Below are 13,441 nucleotides of genomic sequence, written 5' to 3' on the forward strand. Positions count from 1 at the left end.
AGCTGTTGCACCGGCAGCTGCAATCGCAGCCTCTTCCAGAAGGTGGAGCTCAGCGCGCTGGAGCGCTCGCCCTGCCAGCGCACCAGCGCCAGCACCACGTGCGCGCTCCTGAGCTCGCGCACCCAGCCCCGCCTCTGCACCGGCTTGTACTGGACCAGGATGACGCGCAGGTGCCCCCCCAGTGCCATGCTGTCGATGCCTGCCTTGAGCTCCAGCAGCGCCTGGGACCCCCGTGCCGCGTAGCCCGGACTCAGAACCACCAGCAGGCGGCGACTGCGACCCACGAAGCTCAGGGTCTCATCGGTGATGGCTGGAGGTGGAGGGAGGAATGTAGGTGGAGGGAGGGGTGGAGGTGGAGAGAGGGATGGAGGAATGGAGGTGGAGGGAGGGATGGAGGTAGAGGGATGGTGGGTGGAGGGATAGAATGGTTTAACACAAGGTGTGGAGGAGAGGAACTGATTTTTAAGTAAATACATGGATGGATGGATGGATGGATGGTTGTATATAAATATGTTACGTATAACTAGTAGATACTCTACTCCATCTCTAGTCAGTATTAGTAATAGGACCCATGGTAGTAGTAGTCTAATATGAATAACGTTAGATATAATAGCGTATCTGTACTCGACTATAAATACTATACCTATTACTATACTATAATTACTAGCAGTGCTGAGCGCACCACTAGTAGTACAGTAGTAGAGTAGTACAGTAGTAGTAGAGCAGTAGTAAAGTGTTAGTACATTAGTCTAGTAGAGTAGTAGTAGTAGACTAGTAGTACAGCAGTTGTAGAGTAGTAGTGGTAGAGTAGCGATACAGTAGTAGAGTAGTAGTGGTAGAGTAGTAGTACAGCAGTAGAGTAGTAGTACAACAATAGTAGAATAGTAGTACAGTAGTAGTAGTAGATCAGCAGTAGTAGAGTCATAGAGTAGTAGTACAACAGTTGTTGAATAGTAGTAAAGTAGTAGTAGTAGTAGTAGAGTAGTAGTACAGTAGTAGTCAGAGTAGTAGTACATGGTAGTAGTACAGTAGCAGTAGCAGAGTAGTAGAGTTCAAATTCAACTTCAAGAGGTTATTTGTTACATACATATACATACAGTCATACATAATATATACAGTGAAATGTCGTGACACCCGGTGATAACGCACAATAAGCTCTATAAGCTCTGAACACTAAAGAATACAAACAATACCAAAAATACCAAAAATACTGAAATATGTGTAATCGACACGAGGTGCTCGCGGAGGCGGCTGCAAGGGGTGGCGCCACAATCGCGATTCTGGGTTCTATAATTACAAATAGATAGTAGTAGTAGTAGTAGAGTAGTACTTACTCCCGCCCGGCAGACTGTCCCGGTCAAAGATGCACACGCTGTAGCCCAGCTCGTTTTCTAGAACCTTCCTCAGCGTCGTCACAGCAAAGTTCTCCTCTTCACTGTTCCGGGCGTAAGAGATGTAGACGTCAAACTCCTTGTCATCTGGAGGAGGGAGGGGAGACACCTGAAGGAAACCCAACACCCCACCTCCTCCCGCCACTCCCCAGCAGCTGGAGAGACAGTCAGAGAGGGGAACATGTTCTGACATTCATCATCCCACCGATCGGAAAGAGTACGGTCTCTGGCAAACACTCTGAGGGGCCCTGGCCAGGGGCCACAGACCTCCTCCACAATCCTCTCCATCAGCCTTGAGGACCTGATGCCGGTTGTTCTTGTGAGCTGCTCTACCGGTGTTTTCTTCAAATGTCCAAGCTTGAAACAACCAGCCTGGAGCAGGCTTGACCTCAGGCAGAAGACAAAGTCTGAGATGTGATGAAGGTGTCGAAGAGCAAACACATTCCTGGTGTTGCAACAGGGTCCTGGTGGATCTTAAAGACCTGCCAGGCCTTCAAGACTGAAAGACAAAAAGGTGTTAGTCCTGCAAAGTCCACCTCTTGAGGCTGCAGCAGGAACAAGTGTTAATCCAGACCAAGACGTCCAGTTTTGTTTATAAAGCAAGTGCAGAGTAGCCTTTGGGCTGCCTGCAGCCTGAACGGCAACACCCTGGATGGAATGTCTATGAGGCCTTGTCCTCCTTCTTCCACTGGCAGCTACAGAACAGATGCCTTGATCCAGTGCCGCTCTAGTCTGACCATTTCAGTCGGCATTCTCCTCCCCTTCCGCTATCTGCGCGTTACCATTTTCAAAGTCCCCGTCGCTATTTGAAACAACAACTCCAGCACTGGCACAGAGCTAAAACAAAGTGTGGAGATCACCGATGATCAAATGATGTTTGTTTTTTACTAGTAAAGTCATATCACATAGTCAACATACGTCTTTTAATGTTTTATGTCGCATTTTTTGGGGGGGGGGGGGTGGATTTAGACATTTTAATGCCAGGACTCACCTGAAGCATGTGCAAAGGTTCCACCAAAACAAGTTACCACCTGACGGTATTTTGCAAGGGCTCCATGGCTGCACCCTGGGCTTAGCGCCGCCCAAGAAGATTGTGATTGGTTAAAAAATACAAACAAGATGGAGCGTTTTTTTCCCCTTATAGCAGAATGACAGCAGGTTGAGCCAGACCTCTCCAGTGCTGGCACAGCACCAAAACCAAGTGTGGAGAGAGATGTGGCTATGTGAGACTAGTGCTGCCCAGACCAGAGAAAGCCAACAATGGTCCTCTGAATGTCCTGGCTTAGGCCCCGAGGTGGAGGTAGCACTGTCGTTCTGTGCCACAAAAACGAGACAACCAAGTTGTTGGCAACCAGAACTCTCCCTCTATTTGACAACTGGGGTAGCAACAATTTCCATTTAGACAACTGGGGACACCTTCTCCACTGCACCTCCCGGTTCTCCGTTTGAAATGCATTACTTCCTAAAAACACACCAAGGACTTTCCCCACCCTTCCCTCCACCACCCGAGACCACCTGGCAGACTGCGAGCTACCCTGTCCTGCCACGGTGCTATCAAAAAAGAATCTCTCTACTCCAAGTGAAACTTTGCTGAGGAGGCTTTTTCATACATTTGTATGCATTCATTTCACACATTTATATAGATTTAAATATTCACATCATCAGACACAAGCAAATGTGGGTTCATCTGGGTAGGAAGACTTCCATCATGTTATTCCTCAGTCTATTTAAAAAGGATTCAATTGCCAAGGAGTGGTTGTCCTGAGATGGGGCAGCCCTGCCTTATTCCTCTTTGACAGTTAGTGGCAGAGATGTGGACTGGAGTCATTGTGACTTGATCTCCAGTCGACTCGAGTCACTGTTTTGATGACTTGACTTGAGACAAGACGACTGAATGACTTGTTTGTCTTCACTTTCATTCACTGAACCTTGAATTAAAAGGGCAAACAAAAAGTTGCTTTGTTTGTGCTGGTTAGTCCCCCTCACCTCGCAGACAGACAGATGTTGTAGTCATCCATGAACGTTGCCACTGTTCAGTTTGACATTTCCTGATCAAGCACAAGCTGCTGTTTGGAAAGTTGCAAGTTGTAAACAAGGGACGGTGTTTGTTTCTCCTCTCTGTGAAGCTCCGTGATTGGTCCGCGAAGCGCCACGCCCCTCCATGTTTGTTTACATTCGCTCCCATGTGCAGATAACGTAAAGCACTGACTCCAAATGACGTCACATATTACCGTAAAGAAGTTCTGCTGCTGACATGCGACACAGTGATAGAAACTGTATAAAGGACCTGACCGATATCGCTCATTATTCGACTTTTTTGGACCACACCGGGATCGGCACTCATGCAGCCGACGTGTCCGGATTTTTAAATGAGTAAAATAAACAAAAAATACACAGATTATATATCCTGTACCTGTCTGTTTTACACTACTATTAAGTTACTCACCAAAATAAGCTCAGAATTCTGACTAGGAATTATAAACACATCCATGTTTGTTTACACTTGCGTTTAAACACTGACACAGCACTCCAAGCAGGAAGCCATGCTGCGTTCATGGGAAACTTGGAAAAATAAATCTAATTTATTATCATCTTTTAAATATTTTTATTTTTATCAAAAAGTTCTTTGTGTGATAATTTTTTATTTTTTTTTGGTTATAAGTTAATATTTCTCAAATAGAAAAACTTTAATAAAATATACAATGTTCAAATAGATTAAAAAAATTCCACTTGGACAAAATATCGGTCAAAACATCAGTAATCGGTGGGCTAGGACTCTCCAAATTCGGGATCGGTATTGGACCGAGAAATCTGGCATCGGTCAGGCTCCAAAAATATATATAGAAGATAGGATTTTCTATCGTCTTACGACGTATATTGGATGACCACCCTGTCAGTGAGCTCCTCGCTACCTGGCGGCTTTTTCAGCAGAGGCATGGCCCCCTCCTGCTGGTTACACACACACAGTATGATCACATCACATCATCAGGGCGGCTACGACTGTGCCAAGACTCATCACTTCCGGATTCAAAGCTTTAATTCAACCCTTTGCTTTAAATCAAATCAATTTGTGCAAATTTGTTAGTTATTTGAAAATTTGTGTTATCACCAAGAAAAAAATCATAAAAAACGATAAATATCATTATTAGACAGGTACTAATACCTTGTCTTTTCTCTGTATAAAGTCTGCAGGTAAGACTGCAGTATCTGGACTGACTTGACTTCTCTTAACTAAGGACTTGACTTGACTTGCCCAAGAAAAAATGACTTGGGACTTGCTTGAGACTTGGATAAGAGGGACTTGGTCACATATCTGGGAGGTGGGCATCTCAAACCCCCTCATGTAAATGTAAATCAATGGTGACCAAATGATGGTCTAAAAATCCTACCGAGTGAATACAGCTCTGGAGTATTCTGGAACAGAACTGCTGTGAAATGTAAATAATGTTTAATCTGGCCGCACTGACCCTGCCTGCTAAAACCTTGACTGTGTGAATTGTCTGGTGTGTGATTTTTGTACCCTCCATGCATCGATAACATCTGAGTGAGTTATTCATTGAGATAAAAACACAGATGACTGCAGATGTGGATTTTAATTGGTCCTGTCCAAAGTAAAATCAATGGTGCTATTCCAGTTCCCCCCAATAACTAAGCGCTCCCCTTGGTCACACTGACGTGAAGCTTATACTAGTATCTTAAATACTTGTAGTGACTCTGAGCCCAGTTTAGGAGCATAAATATAAACAAAACAAAAAATAACTTTATTAATCTCAGCCCTCACCAGGTGTAGTCTGTCTTCCACCAACTCCCAGGCTGCCAGTGCAGACAAGCGTAGAGTGTGTGAGCGATGTCGCCACATTCAAAACATTTCAAGCTACCAGAAGTGACATAACCTACGTCATAACCTTCATCATGTTTAACTCGAAAAGACAGCTCCAGTGACTGTGCAGGGGGAGGTAAAAACATCAACACTTCCCCTGAGAGACTGGACGCGCTTCAGCTTCTGGTCCCTGGAGCCCAGCCCCGCCCTGCGGATCGGACCGACCAACTTCCTGAAAGCTGGTAGGAGATGAACGGGGGGGACACCCGAGATAGTGACTCGGGTGGAGGACGTGGCCAGGGGGGACACAACATATTTTATAAAAACATCGTTCTCCATAAACTGAGTTACGAATCGTTCTGCCTTCAGAAAAGCCACAGCCTCCCCCATGGCCAAGAGAACCTCCCCCATGGCCAAGAGAACCTCCCCAACGGCCACAGCCTCCCCCACGGCCAGGAAAACCTCCCCCCCTGGTTGGACTTGAACACCGTGGTGCAGAGAGAGGGGGGCTGTGCCAGACGGAGGTCTGCTGAGACAGGAAGTAGCCATACTAAGGAGACAGTACCTGTGTGGCGCTCGTCAGTGCCGAACCAGGAGCGGTAGAGCAACAGGAGCTCGAGCCAGAAGACGTGATAGACCACGAAGAGGAGCAGCATCAGGACCAGGGTCACACCAAGACCACAGCCCAGCTCCACAGAGGGGAGGTAGACTGGGGGAGAGAGGGAGAGCGAGAGAGAGACAGATTACGAAAATGATACAGGAAGTTGTGTAAAAAGTGTAAATACTGTAATAGTGTGCACTCACCCTCCTCCTGCAGGGTGGCTCTGTGGGTCGCGAACCCAAGCTGGTTCCTCGCTGAACAGTTGAACTCTGTGTCCAGGTCGTGGCGCTGGAAGTCCTGGATAAGCAGGACGCTCTGCTCCGTCCGGTCCCCAAAATACGACTTCACGGGACTGGAAGGACACCAGCACACCCTGTAACACCCTGTAACACCCTGTAACACCCTCTAATACCCTGTAACACCCTGTAACACCCTGTAACACCCTCTAATACCCTGTAACACCCTGTAACACCCTGTAACACCCTCTAACACCCTGTAACACCCTCTAATACCCTGTAACACCCTGTAACACCCTGTAACACCCTGTAACACCCTCTAACACCCTGTAACACCCTCTAATACCCTGTAACACCCTGTAACACCCTGTAACACCCTGTAACACCCTCTAACACCCTGTAACACCCTCTAATAACCTGTAACACCCTGTAACACCCTCTAACACCCTGTAACACCCTGTAACACCCTCTTATACCCTGTAACACCCTGTAACACCCTGTAACACCCTCTAATAACCTGTAACACCCTGTATCACCCTCTAATAACCTGTAACACCCTGTATCACCCTGTATCACCCTGTAACACTCTGTAACACTCTGTAACACCCTCTAACCCCCTGTAACACCCTCTAACCCCCGCTAACCACCTGTAACACCCTGTAACACCCTGTAACACCCTGTAACACCCTCTAACACCCTCTGACACCCTCTAAAACCCTGTAACACCCTGTAACACCCTCTTATACCCTGTAACACCCTGTAACACCCTGTAACACCCTCTAATAACCTGTAACACCCTGTATCACCCTGTAACACCCTGTAACACCCTCTAACACCCTGTAACACCCTGTAACACCCTCTAATACCTTGTAACACCCTCTAACCCCCTGTAACACCCTCTAACCCCCGCTAACCCCCGCTAACCACCTGTAACACCCTGTAACACCCTGTAACACCCTGTTACACCCTCTAACACCCTCTGACACCCTCTAAAACCCTGTAACACCCTGTAACACCTTGTAATACCTTGTAACACCCCATAACATGCCCTAACACCTTGTAACACCTTGTAACACCCTATAACCCCCCCGCCCAACACCTTGCAACAACACCTTGCAACACCTTGTAACACCCATAACACCTTGTAACACCTTGTAAAACCCATAACACCTTGTAACACCTTGTAAATCCCCTAAGACCTTGTAACACCCATTACACCTTGTAACACCTTGTAACACCCCAAACATCCATAACACCTTGTAACACACCGTAACACCTTGTAACATTCGTAACACCTTGTAACACACCGTAACACCTTGTAACATTCGTAACACCTTGTAACATTCGTAACACCTTGTAACATTCGTAACACCTTGTAACACACCGTAACACACCGTAACACCTTGTAACATTCGTAACACCTTGTAACACACCGTAACACCTTGTAACATTCGTAACACCTTGTAACATTCGTAACACCTTGTAACACACCGTAACACCTTGTAACATTCGTAACACCTTGTAACATTCGTAACACCTTGTAACATTCGTAACACCTTGTAACATTCGTAACACCTTGTAACATTCGTAACACCTTGTAACATTCGTAACACCTTGTAACATTCGTAACAACCCCTAACACCTTGTTACACCCCTTGTACCACATACCTCATCACACCTTGTAACACCTCATATCAACTTGTAATACCTTGTAATACCTCATCACACCCTGTAGAGCTACCAGCTCGGGAGGTAGAGCTGGTCATCTAGTAATCTAAAGGTTGCTGGTTGGATCCCAGGCTCCTCCTGCTAGCATGCTGTAGTGTCCTTGAGCAAGACACTTAACCCCTAATTGCTCCTGATGGCTGCGTCCGTCGGTGTTTGAATAATTGTAAGTGGCTTTGGATAAAAGCGTCTGATCAATGATGAAATGTAATGTAATACCTTGTAACACCTCATAACACCTTGAAATACCCTGTTACACCTCATAACACCCTGTAACACCTTGTAACACCTCATCACACTGGTAGCTGGTATCTCAGGAGGTAGAGCTGGTGGTCTAGTAATCTAAAGGTTGCTGGTTGGATCCCAGGCTAGTGTAGTGTCCTTGAGCAAGACACTTCACCCCTAATTGCTCCTGATGGCTCCTCTTTGGATAAAAGCGTCTGCTAAAATGACTAAATGTAAAAATCACACTTTGTAACACCTTGTAACACCCCGAAACACCAGCACACCTGATATATACCTGTATAAGTAACTTATGTTGCAACCTGGTCAGTGTTGTTCATCGTTACTGACACTTGGCGGTAAAATATGTTTGTATGAGGTTCAGACACCAGTGGCTGTTGTATAAATGTTGTATTAACATTTTATTCATGTTGTATTAATGTTTTATTTATGTTGTATTAACATTGTATTCATAGTGTATTAATGTTGTATTAACATTGTATTAACATTGTATTCATGTTGTATTAATGTTGTGTTAATGTTGTGTTAACATTGTATTAATGTTGTATTCATGCTGTATTAATGTTGTATTGATGTTGTATTGATATTGTATTCATATTGTATTAATGTTGTATTAATGATGTATTAATATTGTATTAATGTTGTATTAATGTTGTATTAATGTTGTATTAACGTTTATTAATATTGTATTAATGTTGTATTAATATTGTATTAATATTGTATTAATGTTGTATTAATGTGGTAGTAATGTTTATTCATATTGTATTATTATTGTATTAATGTTGTATTAATGTTGTAATAACATTGTATTAATGTTGTATTAATGTTGTATTAATATTGTATTATTATTGTATTAATGTTGTAATAATATTGTATTTATGTTGTATTGATGTTGTATTGATATTGTATTCATATTGTATTAATGTTGTATTAATGATATATTAATATTGTATTAATGTTGTATTAATATTGTATTAATGTTGTATTAATGTTGTATTAACGTTTATTGATATTGTATTATTATTGTATTCATATTGTATTAATGTTGTATTAATTATGTATTAATGTTGTATTAATGTTGTATTAACGTTTATTCATATTGTATTATTATTGTATTCATATTGTTTTAATGTTGTATTAATTATGTATTATGTTGTATTAATGTTGTATTAATATTTATTAATATTGTATTAATAATGTATTAATATTGTATTAATAATGTATTAATTTTGTATTAATGTTGTATTAATGTTGTATTAACATGTTATTAATGTTGTATTAACGTTTATTCATATTATATGAATATTGTATTAATGTTTATTAATATTGTATTGATGTTGTATTCATGTTGTATTGATGTTGTATTGATATTGTATTCATATTGTATTAATGATGTATTAATATTGTATTAATGTTGTATTCATATTGTATTAAAGTTGTATAAATGTTGTATTAACATTTATTAAGATTGTATTAATAATGTATTAATGTTGTATTAATGATGTATTAATATTGTATTAATGTTGTAATAATGTTGTGTTAATGTTGTATTAATGTTGTATTAACGTTTATTAATATTGTATTAATGTTGTATTAATATTGTATTAATGTTGTATTAATGTTGTATTAATGTTGTATTAACGTTTATTAATATTGTATTAATGTTGTATTAATATTGTATTAATGTTGTATTAATGTTGTATTAATGTTGTATTAACGTTTATTAATATTGTATTAATGTTGTATTAATATTGTATTAATGTTGTATTAATGTTGTATTAATGTTGTATTAACGTTTATTAATATTGTATTAATGTTGTATTAATATTGTATTAATATGGGGATGGTAGCTCAGGCAGTAGAGCTGGTGGTCTAGTAATCTAAAGGTTGCTGGTTGGATCCCAGGCTCCTCCTGCTAGCATGCTGTAGTGTCCTTGAGCAAGACACTTAACCCCTCATTGCTCCTGATGGCTGCGTCCGTCGCTGTTTGAACAATTGTAAGTGGCTTTGGATAAAAGCGTCTGATCAATGACTAAATGTAATGTAAATGTAATATTGTATTAATGTTGTATTAATGTTGTATTAATGTGGTAGTAATGTTTATTCATATTGTATTATTATTGTATTAATGTTGTATTAATGTTGTAATAACATTGTATTAATGTTGTATTAATGTTGTATTAATATTGTATTATTATTGTATTAATGTTGTAATAATATTGTATTGATGTTGTATTGATATTGTATTCATATTGTATTAATGTTGTATTAATGATATATTAATATTGTATTAATGTTGTATTAATAATGTATTAATGTTGTATTAATGTTGTATTAATATTGTATTAATGTTGTATTAATGTTGTATTAACGTTTATTGATATTGTATTATTATTGTATTCATATTGTATTAATGTTGTATTAATGTTGTATTAATGTTGTATTAACGTTTATTCATATTGTATTATTATTGTATTCATATTGTATTAATGTTGTATTAATTATGTATTATGTTGTATTAATGTTGTATTAATGTTGTATTAATATTGTATTAAAGTTGTATTAGTGTTGTATTAACATTTATTAATATTGTATTAATAATGTATTAATATTGTATTAATAATGTATTAATTTTGTATTAATGTTGTATTAATGTTGTATTAACATTGTATTAATGTTGTATTAACGTTTATTCATGTTGTATTAATGTTGTATTCATATTGTATTAATGTTGTATTAATGTTGTATTCATATTATATGAATATTGTATTAATGTTTATTAATATTGTATTAATGTTGTATTCATGTTGTATTGATGTTGTATTGATATTGTATTCATATTGTATTAATGATGTATTAATATTGTATTAATGTTGTATTAATATTGTATTAAAGTTGTATAAATGTTGTATTAACATTTATTAATATTGTATTAATAATGTATTAATGTTGTATTAATGTTGTATAAACATTTGTTAATATTGTATTACTAATGTATTAATGTTGTATTAATGTTGTATTAATGTTGTATAAACATTTGTTATTTTGTATTACTAATGTATTAATGTTGTATTAATGTTGTATTAACATTTATTAATATTGTATCAATAATGTATTAATGTTGTATTAATGTTGTATAAACATTTGTTAATATTGTACTACTAATGTATTAATGTTGTATTAATGTTGTATTAATGGAACGTGCTAGAGTGCACTGATACTCGAGTGTACTGGTACTCCAGTTTACTGGTAGTAAGTGTACTGGTAGTAGAGTGTACTGGAAGTTGAGTGTACTGGTACTAGAGTGTATTGGTAGTAGAGTGTACTGGTAGTAGAGTGTACTGTAGTAGAGTGTACTGGTAGTTTAGTGTACTGGTACTAGAGTGTACTGCTACTAGAGTGTACTGGTCGTAGAGTATACTGGTAGTTGAGTGTACTGGGAGTAGAGTGTACTAGTAGTTGAGTGTACTGTAGTAGAGTGTACTGGTAGTAGAGTGAGTATAATGGTAGTTGACTTTACTGGTACTAGAATGTACTGTAGTAGCGTGTATTGGTAGTAGAGTGTACTGGTAGTTGAGTGTAATGTTAGTAGAGTGTACTGGTAATAGAGTGTATTGGTACTAGAGTGTACTGGTAGTTTAGTCTACTGGTGGTAGAATGTACTGGTAGTACAATGCACTGGTAGTAGAGTGTACTGGTAGTTTAGTGTATTGGTAGTAGAGTGTACTGGTAGTAGAGTGTACTGGTAGTAGAGTGTACTGGTAGTAGAGTGCACTGGTACTAGAGTGTACTGGTAGCTTAGTGTACTGGTAGTTGAGTGTAGTGCTACTAGAGTGTACTTGTAGTAGAGTGCACTGGTAATAGAGTGCACTGGGAGTCGAGTGTAGTGGTAGTTGAGTGTACTGCTACTAGAGTGTACTGGTCGTAGAGTATACTGGTAGTAGAGTGTACTGGTAGTAGAGTGCACTGGTAGTAGAGTGTACTGGCAGTAGAGTGTACTTGTAGTAGAGTGTACTTGTAGTAGAGGGCACTGGTAATAGAGTGCACTGGGAGTCGAGTGTAGTGGTAGTTGAGTGTACTGCTACTAGAGTGTACTGGTCGTAGAGTATACTGGTAGTAGAGTGCACTGGTAGTTTAGTGTACTGGTAGTAGAGTGTACTTGTAGTAGAGGGCACTGGTAATAGAGAGCACTGGGAGTCGAGTGTAGTGGTAGTTGAGTGTACTGCTACTAGAGTGTACTGGTCGTAGAGTATACTGGTAGTTGAGTCTACTGGGAGTAGAGTGTACTGGTAGTTGAGTATACTGTAGTAGGGTGCACTGGTAGCTGAGTGTACTGTAGTAGAGTGTACTGTAGTAGAGTGTACTGTAGTAGAGTGTACCGGTAGTTGAGTGTACTGCTACTAGAGTGTACTGGTCGTAGAGTATACTGGTAGTTGAGTCTACTGGGAGTAGAGTGTACTGGTGTGTACTGGAGTGTACTGTAGTAGGGTGCACTGGTAGCTGAGTGTACTGTAGTAGAGTGTACTGTAGTAGAGTCTACTGGTAGTTGAGTGTACTGTAGTAGAGTGTACTGTAGTAGAGTGTACTGGTAGTAGAGTGTACTGGTAGCTGAGTGTACTTGTAGTAGAGGGCACTGGTAATAGAGTGCACTGGGAGTCGAGTGTAGTGGTAGTTGAGTGTACTGCTACTAGAGTGTACTGGTCGTAGAGTATACTGGTAGTTGAGTGTACTGGGAGTAGAGTGTACTGGTAGTTGAGTGTACTGTAGTAGGGTGCACTGGTAGCTGAGTGTACTGTAGTAGAGTGTACTGTTGTAGAGTGTACTGGTAGTTGAGTGTACTGTAGTAGAGTGTACTGTAGTAGAGTGTACTGGTAGTAGAGTGTACTGGTAGCTGAGTGTACTGTAGTAGAGTGTACTGTAGTAGAGTGAACTGGTAGTAGAGTGTACTGGTAGCTGAGTGTACTGTAGTAGAGTGTACTGTAGTAGAGTGAACTGGTAGTAGAGTGTACTGGTAGCTGAGTGTACTGTAGTAGAGTGTACTGTAGTAGAGTGCACTGGTAGTTGAGTGCACTATAGTATAGTGCACTGGTAGTTAAGTGTATTGGTACTTCAGTGTATGCGTAGTAGTACTGACAGTAGTACCTACCTGCTGATCGAGGAGAAGCGGGGGTCCTGCAGCTGCCCCACCCTCTTCCCGTCGATGCTCCACCACAGCTCCCAGGCTCCATCCAGGTAGGGGAACAGCGCCTGACACTGCAGACGCACCTCCATGTCTGGAGCAGAGAAAAGACGGAGGTGAAGGGGTTCCGACTCCTGATACCTGAACTGCTATCCCATAATATTAGGATGAAATACTGAGTCAAAACCAATACAAAACTGAACAACATCAAGCATGTGGATGGATCCAAACCCAGAGTGAGCAGAG

At 40.3% G+C, this 13,441-nt stretch overlaps 1 protein-coding gene across 4 annotated transcripts in view; it reads right to left on the reverse strand.

Moving 5' to 3' along the window:
- Window positions 1–13,441, reverse strand: part of il1rap (interleukin 1 receptor accessory protein) — a 33,475-nt gene that overhangs the window by 1,577 nt on the left and 18,457 nt on the right. For 3 of the 4 annotated variants that reach the window (XM_080007203.1, XM_080007202.1, XM_080007204.1), the window contains 5 exons: window positions 13,163–13,289; window positions 6,016–6,164; window positions 5,777–5,920; window positions 1,335–1,478; window positions 1–310 (listed from right to left, as the gene is read on the reverse strand). The exon at window positions 1–310 is cut by the window's left edge and continues 114 nt beyond it. In XM_080007203.1, coding sequence (XP_079863329.1) covers window positions 1–310; window positions 1,335–1,478; window positions 5,777–5,920; window positions 6,016–6,164; window positions 13,163–13,289 — 874 coding nt within the window. The remainder of the gene's footprint in view (window positions 311–1,334; window positions 1,479–5,776; window positions 5,921–6,015; window positions 6,165–13,162; window positions 13,290–13,441) is intronic. The other variant, XM_080007205.1, reaches the window with a different exon arrangement.

This window comes from Zeus faber (assembly GCF_960531495.2).
Source record: "Zeus faber genome assembly, chromosome: 9".
Classification (NCBI taxonomy): domain Eukaryota; kingdom Metazoa; phylum Chordata; class Actinopteri; order Zeiformes; family Zeidae; genus Zeus; species Zeus faber.